Source organism: Cokeromyces recurvatus (assembly GCF_025118155.1).
Source record: "Cokeromyces recurvatus strain NRRL 2243 chromosome Unknown BX663scaffold_13, whole genome shotgun sequence".
Taxonomy (NCBI): domain Eukaryota; kingdom Fungi; phylum Mucoromycota; class Mucoromycetes; order Mucorales; family Mucoraceae; genus Cokeromyces; species Cokeromyces recurvatus.
Genome location: NW_026251399.1, coordinates 512,291 through 528,126, shown reverse-complemented (window position 1 = coordinate 528,126; position 15,836 = coordinate 512,291). Strand labels below are relative to the sequence as shown.

The following is a 15,836-nucleotide window of genomic DNA, read 5'->3' as shown; positions in this document are numbered from 1 at the left end:
GTCTTCTGGATAAATACATTCTTGTTACTGTAAGAACTATGCATGCTACTACTATGTGTAGATTATTGAATGCTTTAGATCTTTTGTCACTATTCGAAATTGATTAAAAGATAGTTTTCTCATTGTTGGCGATATTGATATCACTATACCATAATATACTACATATTTCACATACAAATAGACTTTAGTAATAGATTTTTTTTTGCTGCTCTTTAATATATCAGTATCTTATTAGCTACAGGTTTCTCATATGTTATACTCATTGATTGTTAAAACTAAAAGTTTATCAAGACACTGTCATTTCTACAGGGTATCCTATAAGATGTCGATTAATCTGTACTTATTACTATTTAGTTTGATGAAGTTTTCTCAAAATATGCTTAATTCTAAGATATTGCTAGGTACTTTACAGTCTTTGAATTCCTCCAGCTTTAATTTTCTATTAAATTGATATCAGCATTATACAATATTTACTACTTTTATCCTGTTCATTTGTAGTATTGTTTAATAGAGCTACGTTGAATTTTGTAGGATTTTATACCGATCCCACCATTAGTAGCAATAACATACTCTCTTTTTGGATCTATATATAAAAGGCTTTTATTCCTCTTCTTCTATGTTGATTGAAATCTTCTGAAACTAGACGAAAATTATCTATCTTTTTTTTTTCTTTTATAAAAGATAAATTCTTAAGAACTTATCATCTAAATCTCTGTTTCTCTCTCTCTCTTTCTCTTTTTTTTTTTTTTTTTTTTTTTTTGTATATTTAATATTCAAAGACTAATATAAAAATAAAGTTGGTAGCATTGGTGATTAAATAATATGTAGTAATATTCTTCTTAAGTTCCATATTAATTTATTTCATTTTATTATTTTTATGTAAAAGGAGCTGCAGGATTGGTGGAGGTAAATAAGCTTGATACCAGTTTTAATCGATTAGAGATAGCCCATTTCGAATATTGAAGTCTTTTAGAAAATAATAAAAAGTCTTCTTCTGCCATATTGAGAATAAACATAAAATCAATAAATTCAGATAATCCACAAACTGCGTCACCAAACATTTTTGCTAAATGTATAATACGTGCTCTTTTTTTATTTACAAAGAGCGGATACTCACTAAATGATTTTCCATCTAAGCTATGTCTAGCTATGTTATCATCGACTATATATATCATATTTTTATTTAACTTGGTTATGCAAAGTTTTTCTTTTCTTTTATCTATTTATAACTTACAAAATATTCTTTGACAAAGCTCTATTAGGACAGCATTGATTAATTCTATTGATAAAATTCGATTCTCAAGCTCAGATAGCCTTCGAGCTAAATCTAATAACACCCAATTATACCAAGAAGGATTAAGTATTCTTCTTTCAATATTATGAACCTGACTTAAAAACCATATTTCTATGATACTCCTTTTAAGATTTTTATTACTCATGCCGCATATTATAATTTCCTAATGTAACATAAATTATTAATAGCTTTAGATTTAATATACAGCTTTTTTTTTTTTTTTTTTTGAATATAATACATTTTCTAACGTCGATAATTCAAAAGGTTTAATAGTTCTCTTTTGGATATCAAAAATATTATTGTATAATGAACACATCTCCATGGGAATAGGGAATATACTATCTTTTAATAAATTATTTGAAAGCTTATTGTTTGCTAAACATGTTGTATAAAGAATAACGTTAAAATTACGTTTGTATAAAAATGCATCTCTACCTTCAATGTCCGTTGAGCAGACAGAAAATCTATCCCCTTCAAGTTTACTGAACTCATAAATAATATTATTAAGAGTAGACGTTAATGATGTAGTCTCATCATCATCAATTGTTGATACACCATGAACAACACTACATATCGAGCATTTTTCATTATCATCATCAATTGTTGATACACCATGAACAACACTACATATCGAGCATTTTTCATTATCATCATCAATACTAATAAGGTCATTATCCATAGAAAACTCTATTTCTGAACAATCCATGGTGGCATTAGTTTTGTCAAAGAAATAAAAAATCAGAAACTATAGAATTTATTATACAAAATTAATATAATACTGATAAATTAAATTTATTCATCATAATCTAGAGTACATTTAAATTCACATTGTTACATTCGCATGTTTTGCAGCTATTTATTTTTAAGTATTGAATAAAGCTTTCAACTGTCAAGTAATATTTTCAAACCATATGTTTTTTTTTAACTACTTTAAAAAAAACACTCCATTTTATTACCTATATTCTGATATGTTAATGTTATGAATGATACACACTTTTCGGTAGTTCAAAAGAATTAACGACAAGTGTTCTGCTAGTTTATGATTCTATTTTGATGCTATAATTCCCTACAACATTAATACGACAGTTAAATATGTTATTTCTAGCCTATTGAAATCTGATCTAATAAACCATTCTATTAAATTCATGTTTTTTATTATTCCTTACTGTGATAAAATAGCTATTCTGCTTAATGCTTCTAAACCAAATATGTATTTATTAACTTTATTACATATTTAAAAATAATATTATAAACTACTTAAAGTAGTAGCTATCTATTAAACCTCTTTTATAAAATCATATTTATACTTGGTACATATACTGATACTAATCATTTTGTAAGAATAGATCAAAAGAAGAAAGAAATACTACAGTTAAGAAACAGAATTGCACATCTTTATTCAATACCTATTCATAAAAATACTATAAGAATAACCATAATAACAGATATCGTGTATATTATAGTGTTGATAATTCCTAAGCATTATTTTGATTGAGAAATGATGCAAAAGGAATATTGTCAATTATTAGAAATGATATAGATATATACCTTAAAACCGCTTCATTATTGTACTTTACTTTTATTTTTTTTAAATATTTTACATGCAAGTATCAAGAAATACATCTTCTCCTGTCTTTTTATTTATTTTATATTTCGTTTTTCGACCTTATAATGACATACTTGTAATATAATTTCTAATACTAAAACTCTTCTTTCATTTCTTTAGCTCAAAACTCACTCAAAAGACCCATATAATATTGCTTAGTGCCATATTTTATGTTTAAACTGAGTTAAAAAAAAAAGGAATAAACTTAACAATTCAACTTCAGCATCGTAATGTTATTGGTTGGATCACGTGACTGCATTCAAAAATAAACTATATATTAATTAAAATTATTAAGTCACAAATAAGTCGCTTTGGCGGAGTGGTTAACGCGGTAGCCTGCTAAGCTATTGCTCTTTGAGCGCGCAGGTTCGAATCCTGCAGGCGACGCTTTTTGATTTTTTAATATATTTGATGTTTTTCAATTTTTTGCATAATTTTTATTCTATTTTTTCAAAAAAAAAAAAAAAATCAAGTACATCATATGTATGTATTGTTTTGCCTGGGTCACATCAGACAATGGGGAAGAATGCTAAAAAAAAACTTTTGTTTGTCAGAAGGATAAAAAGACCAAGAAGTGAATATGGGAAGGGGAATGTATCATTAAATACTAGACTAGGAATTACACATCCAGGCTATCAACTTGGTACCAAGAGGATGAGTTTCAGGATGAAGTTTGCCATGATGGAGGGAATCTAGTTCAAACAGAAGGTTACAAATGGAGAGCCATCGGAGTGTCCAGGCAAAGAGTGTTGGTTGATTAGTCTGAACCAACCGGGATTTATGTTTCTCACGTAGATTCGGCAACTTGTTTAAGAGGAAAACAACAGATCAGGGGCATTTCCAAACGTTGGTGCATATAAAACATTAAATAGCATGAGAATGAGTGAACATTTCATAAGGGTAGTATATGCATGGTTTCGGAATGCCGATCGGTAGCCAACCAAGACTGTTTCAAGTGCAAAAAGAAATAAGAAAAAGACAAGCCTGTGAAAACTCTCTATAGTTTGATTGAAGAAAGATAATACAAAAATTGCACAAAGAAAAAAAATGATATGAAAGAATTTCAGGGGCTATTTATATGTTTCTGCAAGGTAAGTGATATTAATCAAAGTAAGTAAGCATTGGTATTATAAAGCATTATGCATAAATATTGTCTCTGAATAATTATACATTCAATAGGATATATTTTTATTCTTTTTCCTCATTGAGCTGTCGCTATTACTAGAAAATATGATAAATTATTATTTTTAGAATAAATGATGTGTCAATATTAATTCATAGTAAAGATTCCAGCTATAACAATACTTATTATTTATATGTCACTATTATTATCATCATATGAGATATTATTACATAACAATATTTAACATTATAGATACATATATAATATGTATGGCTTATAGATAATCATGTAATTGTATATAACAGTCATAATACTATTGAAGATGTATTTCTGTTAACTTGGCTATAAAGATAACTACAACCATAACAGTAGTAACATTAGAAGCAACAGGGAATTATATAAAAAGTTCCCCTCTGTATGCCTATGTTGATATTGTCGTCATTTCCGGCAGCGATGATGTCCTATATCGTAGGTGTCTTGGTTTGATCGAAAATGGAGGACGATTGCGTCGGCTTACGGTCTGCAGTGAGAGAGTTAAATGTAAATTTGGAGATCCATTGTTTATTGAGGAAGAATCTGGCAATAGCAAAATTTAACTGGTGGTCGAATTTGTTAAAGTGCACGTTCAATACGAGTTTTTTGAACTTGAGAGGCAATAGTGTCACGTTCATCAGCAATAAGAAAGAAGTATTTAATAACTGCAAGGATTTTATTACTAGAAGGATTAAAATCTGCTTTAATTGAGATGTTATGATGGCAGAGGAAGTCAGTCAGTTTTACTTCATAATCATTATGAATTAGAATAGCCACAGTGTTGCGAGCAGGACAATGAATGTCAAGAAGATGGGCATTATTAACTCTAAGTTTTTGAAACGTGATACGTAAAGTGCCAACTGAAATACAGGCTTTTATGAGAATGTATAAGTATTTAAAACCTTGGTTTGTTGAGGGAGGCAGGAAGAAACGAGCAGCTGCGGCTACTTGTTAGAGAAGACGCTACTCACGCTTTTGTATCGAAGGTTGTTTGAGTGCTTGAATTATAGTAGTATTGTTTCATAGTGTATTTATAAATTCGGTAGTACGATTATGGATTTCCTGAAGAGTGAGGAAATCCGATGATGATGTAAGGAAGATTGACGGAGGAGATATACTTTTGAGATGAACTTGCGAGTTTTGAATTTTAGGTCATGCACACAAAAGTTCAGAAGTGAAGTGTTCAACAGTTTGAAATAACTGCTGGGTCTTATGTAATATATAAACAACTATAAATATAATAATTACTAATATAAAAAATAAAAGCATTATCCAATATTTTTATATATCATCTTATTAATACTAAGTAATACTCTAATATCAAACTTTTAACGCAACAGTAATTGTAGTACTTCCTAATAATATTAATATATTGAATGTATCAAAGGTCTAATGATAAAATGGCAATATTATTAAAGTGATTATATATAACCATGAAGAAATTAATAAGAGATTGAAGTGTACTGGTTTTTATTTTTTATTTTTATGGAAGAAAGAACGATCTAATCTAATAATTATACAATAAAACAATATATAGATGACCGACTGTTGTACCTATTTAATTTTCATAAAACATTTCTTACAGAGGAGGAACAGAATACTAAATAAAAACACCTTCTTCTCTTCCTCAACAATAAATCACTACTACGTTTACATATATAGTGGTGTAAATGTAATAAGCTATCATAAATAATCCTGGAAATATCATTTAATAATAGCTTATGTATCTGATCACAAAAATACTAATATTTCAAAATATATATTCTTATTTTCTAGCGAATCTAAAATAAAATAAAATAAATAAACATGTTAACAGCAAGAATTAAAGATGCCTGAAAGATATATCATATAATGATTCTCAATATACATATTCAGCATCTGACTTTAAGGATAGCTTTAGATATGAAACTCATTTATTTATGACATGTAATCATTGTATTTGTCGTATAAACTTTTTTCTATAAAAACCAAAATAAAAACAATTTTAGGTATCATATTATCTCAAAATATTTTTAACATAAAGGTAAATAACATCTATAATATTCCTCTAAGGAAAAAGGAAAATAAGTGAGATTACAACAAAAATAAATAACGATACAAGCAGTATTTTGATTTCATTGTAAGCAAATTGGAATATCTAAAACAAAGTATATACATAAAAAAATAATTATATTGTAATAGATGATACTTTAATTCATATAATAAAAAAGCACCGCAGAAGTTACAGTAAACTATAGCAATGTGTAATATTTAGTTTCATCTTATTCGTCTGGACTTTAGCCTCTTTAGATAATATTAGTTTATTGTTCGGAAACAAATCAAAGGTTAAAGAACTAAAAGCTTTTAGAAGAATGAAATATTAACTACTACTAAAATTCCTTAAAGTTCAGTAACAAAGATTTTATCACATCTATTCTATTATATATATAAAGCTAGACTCAACTTTTTTTTTTATGTTGCACCATGATTTAATTACCTTTCCTTGTGGCTATAAAATTTACTAATTATAAAATTTTTAAGCTATAATATTCGTCATTTCAAGTTCTAAAATAATGCGATATTTCTAGATTTTATGCTTTTATTATTATTATTTTTTTTCTTTAGAAAAAAAGTATTGATAATATTCCAAAGAGGTAAACAAGCCACACCAGATGATCCTTTTTTATTTTGCTTTATCGTCTTTCGGTTATTTTTTTGTTCTCTTTTATCCTATTTTTTTTTAAACAAACAAAATTTAAAGTCTATTTCTTTTTCTTTTCCTTTCCTTTCCTTTCCTTTTTTTTTTAATTATTTTATTTTAGCTTTGTCAATAATATAAGATGAATAAGGATACTGAATATACTCCTTCTCAAAACAATGAACAAAGCAATTATCCTTCATTAGAATTATCAAGCCCGGTACCTGAGCCACATCACATCACTTTTGCTGCAAAATCACCCTCTATTATACCTACTCCTATGTATGATGATACTTCCTCCTTTTATATGTCACCACAAACATCAAAACTTCCTTCTTCTTCTCTTACTAGTCAAAGCCAAGATCAGCCACCTATGGTGTTAATGGAGACTAAGACAAATACTTATGAAGATAAGCTGCAAACTGAAGAGGACAAAAATATATATGGACCAACATTCCGTGAAGAAGAAGCGCAAAGGTACAATAGCCCTCCATCTACTTCATTGCTTACTCAGGGCTTTACACCATCTGCAAATATAAATGATGAGGAAATACAGTTATATGAAACAAGTAGTAGAGTACCATTAAATCATAACATACCACCTCCAGAGCAAAACCGTGTTGACATATTTATGAACAAGTTAAAAGGGAGATATCAAAAACCAGCAGATTCTAACGATTTTGAAAACCAACAGATACAAGGCGAAGAAATGAATAGAAATAGAGAACTAAACCAATATAGAACACCAAAGCAAAGGGGATTGTTATTTAGACAGTTATTTGGGAATGCCCAATACCCTATCTTTACTTGGGCGTCTGCAGCAATTATGGTAGGTGTATTCATCTACGAGATCATCAGAAATCATCAGTTATCTGGTAGTTGGATTCAAACGAATCCTTTTAATCCAATGATTGGGCCAAATTATATGGTATGTATTAATGCTAACAATAAAAAGCTTTGCTAATAAATTGATATGTAGGCCCTTGTAACTATGGGAAGTAAATTCGTGCCTTGTATGAGAGCAATAACACAATACTCCCCAACAACTTTACTAGGAAACTGTTATTCATCTTTAGAAGCTACTTGCACAATAGAACAAGTATGTGGATTTGGTGAATTTCATGGAGAAGAACCTCATCAAAGCTTTAGGTTTTTTACACCAATATTTCTACATGCAGGCGTTATCCATATTTTGATGAATTTAATCACTCACTTTCAAATAGGTAGTGATGCTGAAAGGGATTTGGGTTTAATAAGATATATGATTTTATATCTTTCATCAGGTATATGGGGATTCATCCTGAGTGGTGTATTGGCTGGCACAACTATTTGTAAGTGTATATTTATAAATATATGTATATAGTCTTATGATATAGATAATTATGAAGCTAATAATTATTTCAAATAATTAGCATCAATGGGATGTTCAGGTGCTTTATTTGGGCTCGTAGGATATACTGTAGTTGACTTGATTATGAGTTGGAAGCAAGTTACAAAACCTGGACGTGAACTTGTAAAGTTATTGCTCGTTATAATAATATCATTAGTATTAGGACTATTACCAGGCCTTGACAATTTTGCTCATATCGGTGGGCTTATAATGGGTCTATTAGTCTCTACCTTACTTAAGAGCAAACATCAATATGCTTCTCGTTATTCTATGATTATTACATGGATTGTCAGAATCGTATCTTTCATATTAATTATTGTATTATTCGTCGTATTTTTACGTATATTTTACACTGCTACTGATTTATCTACTGTTTGTCCTGGTTGTAAATATCTTTCATGTCTTCCCGTTAATGGTTGGTGTGATATATAAAATTATTATTTATTCTTTTTGTTTTGGTATACATATAAAAAAGATACTTTAATTTGTTTCCAATTTCTTTAAATGATTATATTTTGGTAAAACTTCTCGTAAATAGTCTAAATGTCTTGTGTGAAGTATTGCTTGTTCCTACACGTTATAATATATTAACTATAAATTTTATATCATCAAACTATTTCACATTACCGGTAATGGCTGACTTTGTGTTCTTCTTTTTGATTCAGCCCCATATATAACAGTTAAATCAGGTATTGTTTCATTACTTTCCGTTGAGCAACCTGCACCAAAGACACAATAGTTTCCAACTGCTGTACTACCTAAAATACGAGATCTTGCTTCCATAATATTATTGTTACCGATACGTGTACCTTCTACATCTAAAAAAAAAAAAAAAAAGATTAGTTATAAGATTAAATTTCATTAATGAGTCTTTACAGCATCCAACTTCAAATTCATTTTCATCACCAATGACAAGTGGCGTGGATTGTCTAAGTTCATTAAAATTATTTAATCAACATTCAAGTTGTAATTATAGTCTAATTTTACTTATTAAAAATAATAACGTTCTCTTCTATAATATTATTTTTTCCAATATAAATTGGACCATTTTCAGCAATAATGCGGCACTGGGGATGAAGAACAGTGCCTATAAAATAATATTTAATTATTAACATTTTATATTTCATCCTTTGTAATTATGCTTCTACCTGAACCTATACATATAAAAAAAAAATATTAGAAAATACTTCAAAGATACAACGAAAACTTACCAATAGAAATCTCGCCTCTAAGTTCTGTTTCTTGACAAATAATTGACTTAGGTCCTACTGTTATACGATTCCTTTTTTATTTTATATATATTTAATATATTAGCTTCTTATTTAACATGTTGAAATACCTTGACATATTTAATTTGTGAAATGAAAATCTAAAGCTAATTTTTTTTCCCTCTACTCCTCTCCTCTCATTTAACGAACAATTTTAAACTCAGCAATAGTATTTTGTTAGGCTTTAAAGTAATAAGGGGGGTCATTATTTTTTTTTCGCAGTAGTGTAATAGCCCAGTTATTTATTGTACACATAAATGATGCTTAGATCAATACCAAGAAGTCTACATAATGCACCTAAAATACACAGATTAGCACATAAAAGGTTTTTTAAAACTTTTGGAGTTAATTATCAACCCCGTAATTTTACCGCATCACCAACAGTAAATACGACTAGTTCAAAATCAATAGTACAAAAGCTACCATCAACACCTACATTTGGATGGAAAAATGATCCCACTTCACTTCAGGTACGCTATGCTGGACCTATCACTTTCGGCTTCTTACTTTCAGCAGGCACCTTTCTTACAGCAGGTGTCATTTTTGATCATAATCAGCAAACACTTTGGAATCGACTTAGACATCGTGCTCGCCAGTGGCCATTCTTTGGATCAGTTACAGAAGAATCTGCTTTAGCAGAAATTTGGCGACAAAAGCGAGAACTCCTTACTGAAAGACGCTACCAGTTATTAGAAAGACTTGCAAACCGACTCGATCGATACAGTTTTTTACCCCAAGATATAAAGCGTGCCATTTGGATGGTAGGGAAAAAATTGGCTTCATTATCAGAAGCAGAAAAAACAATAGCCGGTCTTATAGCTATAAATACAGTAGTATTTGGATGTTGGCAAATACCTCGGTTGATACCATTTATGAGCAAATGGTTTTTGCATTTGCCTGGTAGTCGACATAATATTACATTATTAACAAGCTGCTTTTCACATCAACAATTTCTTCATTTTGCTTTGAATATGGTGGGTTTATGGTCGTTTGGTAGAGTTGTGCATGATTCATTTGGAAGGGAGCAGTTTATTGCCATGTACTTAGGAATGGGTATAGGAGCTAATATATTTAGCCACTGCCTTAGCTTAGTTATGCGTAATTCAAGACCATTGTTACCAAGCTTAGGTGCAAGTGGGGCTATTTACGGATTAGTAGCCGCAACTGCTGTTATGCACCCTAATTCGAGCATCAGTCTTGTCTTTTTACCCATGATCCCGATTAAATTAGGGTAAAAATTTTTATATAATGCTAAAAATGATTATTTTTATTTAATTAAATATGTATATATACAATTAGATTTGCTCTTCCTGCTTTGATGGCTTTCGATGCTGCTGGTATTTTATTTAAATGGAGAATATTTGATCATATTGTAAGAACAGCTTAACATGTTATAGCTATTTATATTAATACTATTTATAATAATTTAGGCGCATTTGGCTGGGGCAGGGTTAGGATTAAGTTACATGCAATGTGGTGAACGTTATATCTGGGAACCCTTAATTCGCAAAATACATGAAATTCGTACAAATAATAACAAAGGAGGAAAAGGAGGGGGAAATAATGGAACATTTATGTGGCTGGAACCTAGACAGCCAGAAAAAATTCAGCATAATAAGTGGTTAGGATGGTTTAACAAATAGTAAAAAAAAGGAAATAATCTTTATAACCCATCTGCATTTGCAACTATTTTTTCATTTTTTTTTTTTAATTAATGATGTTCATATATATAAAAAACAAAAAAGCTATAGATTGCGAAATAGTACCAGTGCTTCCTAGAAAGTGTATTATACAAGATAATACCAGAAGCCACAGTGTGGAAAGCAAACTTAAATATTCTCTTTGGTGGCCGTGTTGTGTAACATGTAATTAGGCCGACAGAGTCAGTTCCGCACATATCCACAAGCTTAAAAACCCCATTAAGGAAATTGTTTATATTGCATGTGATCATTTCAAAAATCATAAAAATATTATTATAGTACCGAATTGTGGGATATAAAAAAAACTAATAATTGTCTATGAAGTAAATCAGTACTTTTCAAAGAATATAGCTATATGTATTATATATATATCTATATATATATCTATATATATTTTTTAAATATGAAACGATATTATCTCTACTTTTGTTTTTCTTGTACTTTCTAAACTAACAATTAGTACACATTTGAATAAGAATAGACTGTTTTTTTTAATACATTATTCTTTCACTATTTGAAACCCAGCAGCCCCTTTTTTTGTTAATTTCGTTATGTTCATTTTTTTGCTTTATTTTTTATATCATAAACCAAGCAGATGGCAACATTAAACAATCCTTTTTGTGACCTTAGCCCTGAAATTAAAGGTCTATTAACTATTGAGAACTTCCGAGTAAATAAGATGGCATTAAATGTATTGAATGATGAACGAACTAAACGCATTTGTTTTCCAGGAAAATGTCTCTACAACTGATTTTATAGAGAAGATTTCGGCTGAAGTTTTAGAACAAATAAATTTCAAAAACGAAAATAGTAAAGCTATCCTAAATGGATAAACAAACAAAGAAAAAAAAAGTTATAATAACTAGGAATTGTATATAGCAAATGTACTAGATCCAAAGCCTTTTATACGTACTTTTGAAGTTGTATTAGAAGAGCTTCAACAACTAAAATTACGTGTACAACAGCAATGCGTAGAACTGGAATCTAGTACGCAAACTGCAGAGCTTGAGTACAAACAAAATATTAGTAATTTACATGGCGCATTCGAAGTAAGTCATGAAAACATTTCCTTTCTTTCTTAGTTATTCTTACACACAAAAAAAAGGATGTATATCGCTCTTATGATAACTTAGAGAGTAGAATTGGTGATGTTGGTAAAACGGCTATACGTATTGGTGAACAATTGGAATCAATGGATAAAGAAAGATCTAAAGCAGCTGAAAGTCGAGATATAATTGAGTATTTTATGGAATTTCAGGATGGAAATACTGAAAGATTAGACACTTTACGTCAGAGTGGGGAAGAGGGGCAACTAAAGGTAGAATTCAAAACATTTAAACATATTTATATTAAATATATACATGCATAGACAGCTATTATTGGTAGAAGGTTGAATGCTGTAGCTAAAGAGGTCAATAATGACACAGAAACTAGAGTAGCAATTGAGAAGTTTTGTGAAAGTTTTGAAAAGGAAATGTTAGAAGAATTTGGTAAAGCTTACGAAGAAGGTGATCCACGTATTATGGCAGTAAGCGTTTTTAAATTCTTTCATTTTTTTTTCAAGTATCTAACAAACTTATTTTGACAAGCATTGTGCAAAGGTTTTGTTTGAATTTAATGGTGGTACTTCCTGTGTACAGACATACGTTAACCAACATGAATTCTTTATGTCCAATATTAAAATAGAAGAAATCGATTATGTAAGAAATTCAGAAGAGTAAGTAGTTATCAATTATTAAACAATATTGTATTTATAATTATTGCAATCTCTAGTAATGAAGATCTATCAAATCCTAATGTACTACCACCTGAAGTTGATACAAGTCTTGTAAAATTATATGATGATATTCGTATTACTGTACGTCGTGAAGCTGGTATCATTTCCAATGTATTTCCTCAGCCTGCAACAGTAATGCAAGTCTTATTGCAAAGAATTTTTGCTCAATCAGTAAGAAAAAAAAAAACTATAACTATATCACATTGATTAATAAGCAACCTTGTTTTTTTTTCCTTTTAAATAAATAAATTAGATACAAGATCATATCGAATTACTATTATCCAGGTCAAAGGGATATTCACATTTAGCGTATCTTCGTACATTAGCTTCAACTCATTCAGAAACTAAAAGATTAATAGAAAATCTGAAATTTTACTGTGATAAAGAGGTTTCATTAAAGGATGCTGCGGATATAAATGGATTCGTTACATCAGCTTCACCAGAAGAAACTTTAGATAGATGTATGGATGATCTTTTTGTGCCTTATACAGAGGGTGATCGATATTTAAGAAAGGAAATTGAATCCCTTAAAGAACTGTTTGGTAAAATAGTTTCAGAATTCTTAAGTGCTATGGTAAATGTATATGTATATATTTATATTTAAAACAAATATGTCTGATTTTTTATTATTATTATAATTTAGCAACGACGAAAAATGACATCTACTCGTAATCAGTCTGTATTAACGCGTACATTAAATCAAATCTCGGCTTCAACCTCTAGTGGAATTTTATCATCACCTGACTTGAATTATTCACCTACTACTGGATCTAATCCTTTTGAAAAAGCATCTAGTGAAAAGAGCCCCAATATAGTTATTGTAAATGAAAGTGATTTCGTATTACTTTCACAAGATGCAATTATGCATATTCTTAATATTCATGCGGAAGCTATTATTCGATGTGTAGAGCTTGAAGATTCACAAGAATTGTAAGAATTTTTAATGGTTTATCTCTTCACCTTGTTTGATTCATATACAATATTTTATAGGGGATCATCTCTTAAGCAAATCTATAACGTTTTAATAGACTTTATAGGCCATAAATATGAGAATATTGTGTTAGATGAGTGAGTAATAATACGATATTCAATGAATAAGTAAGTCTAATCCATTTTTTAATAGAATCTTAGATGACTTGAGTACATTTAAAGAACCAGAATTAGCATGCTTCTCTGTTATCAAATCATCTATCAATATTATTCAACTTATGCAAAAACATTTTGAAGCTGCTATGGTAAATATATTCTATCAATCATGTTTACTATGATTAACTTTCTATTTTCCTCTCTCTCTCTCTCTTTAAATAGTTACCACTCATAATAAATAACCCATCCGTACACAGAGATATACTGTCTTCCAAAAACAACTTTATGTCAAGCTTAGAGAAGAAGATTAATATTGTACTTCAAAAAAGTATTGACTGTATAACATATTGGTTAAGCGAATTATTAAATCGTCAAAAGAAAAATGATTTCAAACCAAGGGATGAGGAAATCGCTATGATGAGTATGGGCACTCAGCCATGTATGCAATCAGTAGACTTTATTATGCGAGTTTATCGTTCTGTATCAAGTTCACTTCAAGGAAAGAATCTAGAGGCCTTTTTGAGACGAGTAGGAAATGCATTTCATTCGTAAGTTTTTTTTTTTTTTTTTTTTTTTTTTTTTTTTTTTTTTTTTTTTTCACCCTTATCTTGTTTTCCTTATATATTTTACACAGCATGCTGTTGGAGCATTTCAAAAAGTTTTATGTTACGCCGACAGGAGGTTTATTAGTTACAAAGTAAGTGTACACTTATATTTATATTAATACCATTATTAAGCATTTTTGTTTGTTTATATTTTGTCAGAGATATTGCAAAATATCAAGAAGTTATCAAAATGTTTAAATTATCTGGACTTGATGAAAGATTTGAAATGCTTAGACAACTGGGTAACATATTTGTAGTTAAGCCTGAAATTTTAAAATCAATCCTATCGGAAGGATATTTAGCAAGACTGGACCCAGCCATGCTTTACTCATATCTTGAAAAAAGAATTGATTTTAAGGTCGCAAAATTAGATAGATTACTGGGTATTTCAATAGATGAAAATAATAATAGGCCAATGAATAGTAATGATGACTCTACTTATAACAAAATGAAAAGTCAACGAAGATCATTATTCGTTAATGATAATGAAGTTTTGAAGGATATCATGAAAAATTATACAAATAATCGCGATTTTTTGTCTGCTTTTAATATGTCTTGAAAGTAATTATTTATACCATTTATTAAAGGCTATTATGTAACGTTCAAAATTTGTGAGTAATATGTATTTATGAAAAGCAGCAATTTACAATAAAACAAAGAAAAAAAAAAGGTGTGATATTACAAGTGATAAATATTGATCTCTTTCTTTTTGTTTATCTATTATATGAGTAACCATTTGTTTTTTCTTTAGAATCTTTAACTGCATATCAATCCTGTGTTTATTAATCAGTTTAATAAGCAACTTTCTTACCTTCTGAAAGTATACAAAATACGTCTTTTTTTTTTTTTTTTTTTTTTTTTTTTTTTTTTTTTTTTTTCCTTATATTTATTGATAATGTAATATGGGACTTCATTCTGCATGGTGTTTTCAAATTGTATATTATATTCATATTACATTATTACTTGTTATTATACTTATATTATTTGCTTAGTCTTGGTTGAATATGCAGATTATCCTTCTACAATCAAACCCTTCTCGTTTATGTTTTACTTTTCTGGCCGTGGAGTGATGTAAGATGTGATAATATGACATATTTACTTGTTTTTCTTTTTTATCTGATTTATATTATATATGTAGTTTATATCATGTAAGCGTCATTTACATTACATAATATTATATAGTTCACTACAACATAGTTTATTATATAGACTTAGGCTTACTATAATGGCGTGTAGATCTTCTTTTTATAATAGGTAACTTTACTGTAAGTATATAT

General features: G+C 29.1%; 7 protein-coding genes and 1 non-coding gene across 8 annotated transcripts; 5 read left to right on the top strand and 3 right to left on the bottom strand.

Annotated features, from left to right (window-relative positions):
- Positions 1 to 1,187: 1,187 nt before the first annotated feature.
- Positions 1,188 to 2,127, bottom strand: BX663DRAFT_68740 (uncharacterized protein). The gene is made up of 4 exons (XM_051532285.1): positions 2,110 to 2,127; positions 1,730 to 2,039; positions 1,533 to 1,669; positions 1,188 to 1,457 (listed from the first exon to the last, which is right to left on the bottom strand). Exons 2-4 carry the CDS (start codon positions 1,998 to 2,000, stop codon positions 1,224 to 1,226), a joined length of 642 nt encoding a protein of 213 aa, XP_051382744.1. The 5' UTR covers positions 2,001 to 2,039; positions 2,110 to 2,127; the 3' UTR covers positions 1,188 to 1,223.
- Positions 2,128 to 3,205: 1,078 nt separating this feature from the next.
- On the top strand, positions 3,206 to 3,287 carry BX663DRAFT_t80. The gene has a single exon. It is a non-coding gene; the product is annotated as a tRNA-Ser (tRNA).
- A 1,348-nt stretch (positions 3,288 to 4,635) lies between these two features.
- On the bottom strand, positions 4,636 to 5,491 carry BX663DRAFT_486558 (uncharacterized protein; the record flags this gene model as incomplete). The annotated part of the gene is made up of 4 exons (XM_051524685.1): positions 4,636 to 4,928; positions 5,028 to 5,054; positions 5,409 to 5,445; positions 5,489 to 5,491. The coding sequence occupies 4 exons, from the start codon at positions 5,489 to 5,491 to the stop codon at positions 4,636 to 4,638; spliced, it is 360 nt and encodes a 119-aa protein (XP_051382743.1).
- Positions 5,492 to 7,442: 1,951 nt separating this feature from the next.
- BX663DRAFT_569575 (uncharacterized protein) lies at positions 7,443 to 8,935 on the top strand (the record flags this gene model as incomplete). Its single annotated transcript, XM_051532118.1, has 3 exons — positions 7,443 to 7,661; positions 7,713 to 8,064; positions 8,146 to 8,935. 3 exons carry the CDS (start codon positions 7,443 to 7,445, stop codon positions 8,553 to 8,555), a joined length of 981 nt encoding a protein of 326 aa, XP_051382742.1. The 3' UTR covers positions 8,556 to 8,935.
- On the bottom strand, positions 8,604 to 9,407 carry BX663DRAFT_435091 (trimeric LpxA-like protein; the record flags this gene model as incomplete). Its single annotated transcript, XM_051523098.1, has 5 exons — positions 8,604 to 8,693; positions 8,751 to 8,941; positions 9,030 to 9,052; positions 9,111 to 9,210; positions 9,335 to 9,407. Coding segments are annotated over 5 exons (477 nt in total), but the record flags the coding sequence as incomplete, so codon positions are not given.
- A 742-nt stretch (positions 9,408 to 10,149) lies between these two features.
- Positions 10,150 to 10,626, top strand: BX663DRAFT_434974 (uncharacterized protein; the record flags this gene model as incomplete). The annotated part of the gene is made up of 1 exon (XM_051523091.1): positions 10,150 to 10,626. One exon carries the CDS (start codon positions 10,150 to 10,152, stop codon positions 10,624 to 10,626), a length of 477 nt encoding a protein of 158 aa, XP_051382740.1.
- Positions 10,627 to 11,613: 987 nt separating this feature from the next.
- On the top strand, positions 11,614 to 15,384 carry BX663DRAFT_473232 (exocyst complex component Sec10-like protein). The gene is made up of 15 exons (XM_051524194.1): positions 11,614 to 11,761; positions 11,823 to 11,901; positions 11,971 to 12,140; positions 12,197 to 12,409; positions 12,461 to 12,619; positions 12,681 to 12,808; positions 12,865 to 13,039; positions 13,122 to 13,442; positions 13,512 to 13,798; positions 13,859 to 13,936; positions 13,992 to 14,103; positions 14,177 to 14,502; positions 14,589 to 14,651; positions 14,719 to 15,229; positions 15,311 to 15,384. Exons 1-14 carry the CDS (start codon positions 11,687 to 11,689, stop codon positions 15,116 to 15,118), a joined length of 2,586 nt encoding a protein of 861 aa, XP_051382739.1. The 5' UTR covers positions 11,614 to 11,686; the 3' UTR covers positions 15,119 to 15,229; positions 15,311 to 15,384.
- Positions 15,385 to 15,393: 9 nt separating this feature from the next.
- On the top strand, positions 15,394 to 15,806 carry BX663DRAFT_68505 (uncharacterized protein). Its single transcript, XM_051532284.1, has 2 exons — positions 15,394 to 15,630; positions 15,698 to 15,806. The coding sequence occupies exons 1-2, from the start codon at positions 15,479 to 15,481 to the stop codon at positions 15,729 to 15,731; spliced, it is 186 nt and encodes a 61-aa protein (XP_051382738.1). The 5' UTR covers positions 15,394 to 15,478; the 3' UTR covers positions 15,732 to 15,806.
- The last annotated feature ends 30 nt before the right edge of the window (positions 15,807 to 15,836 follow it).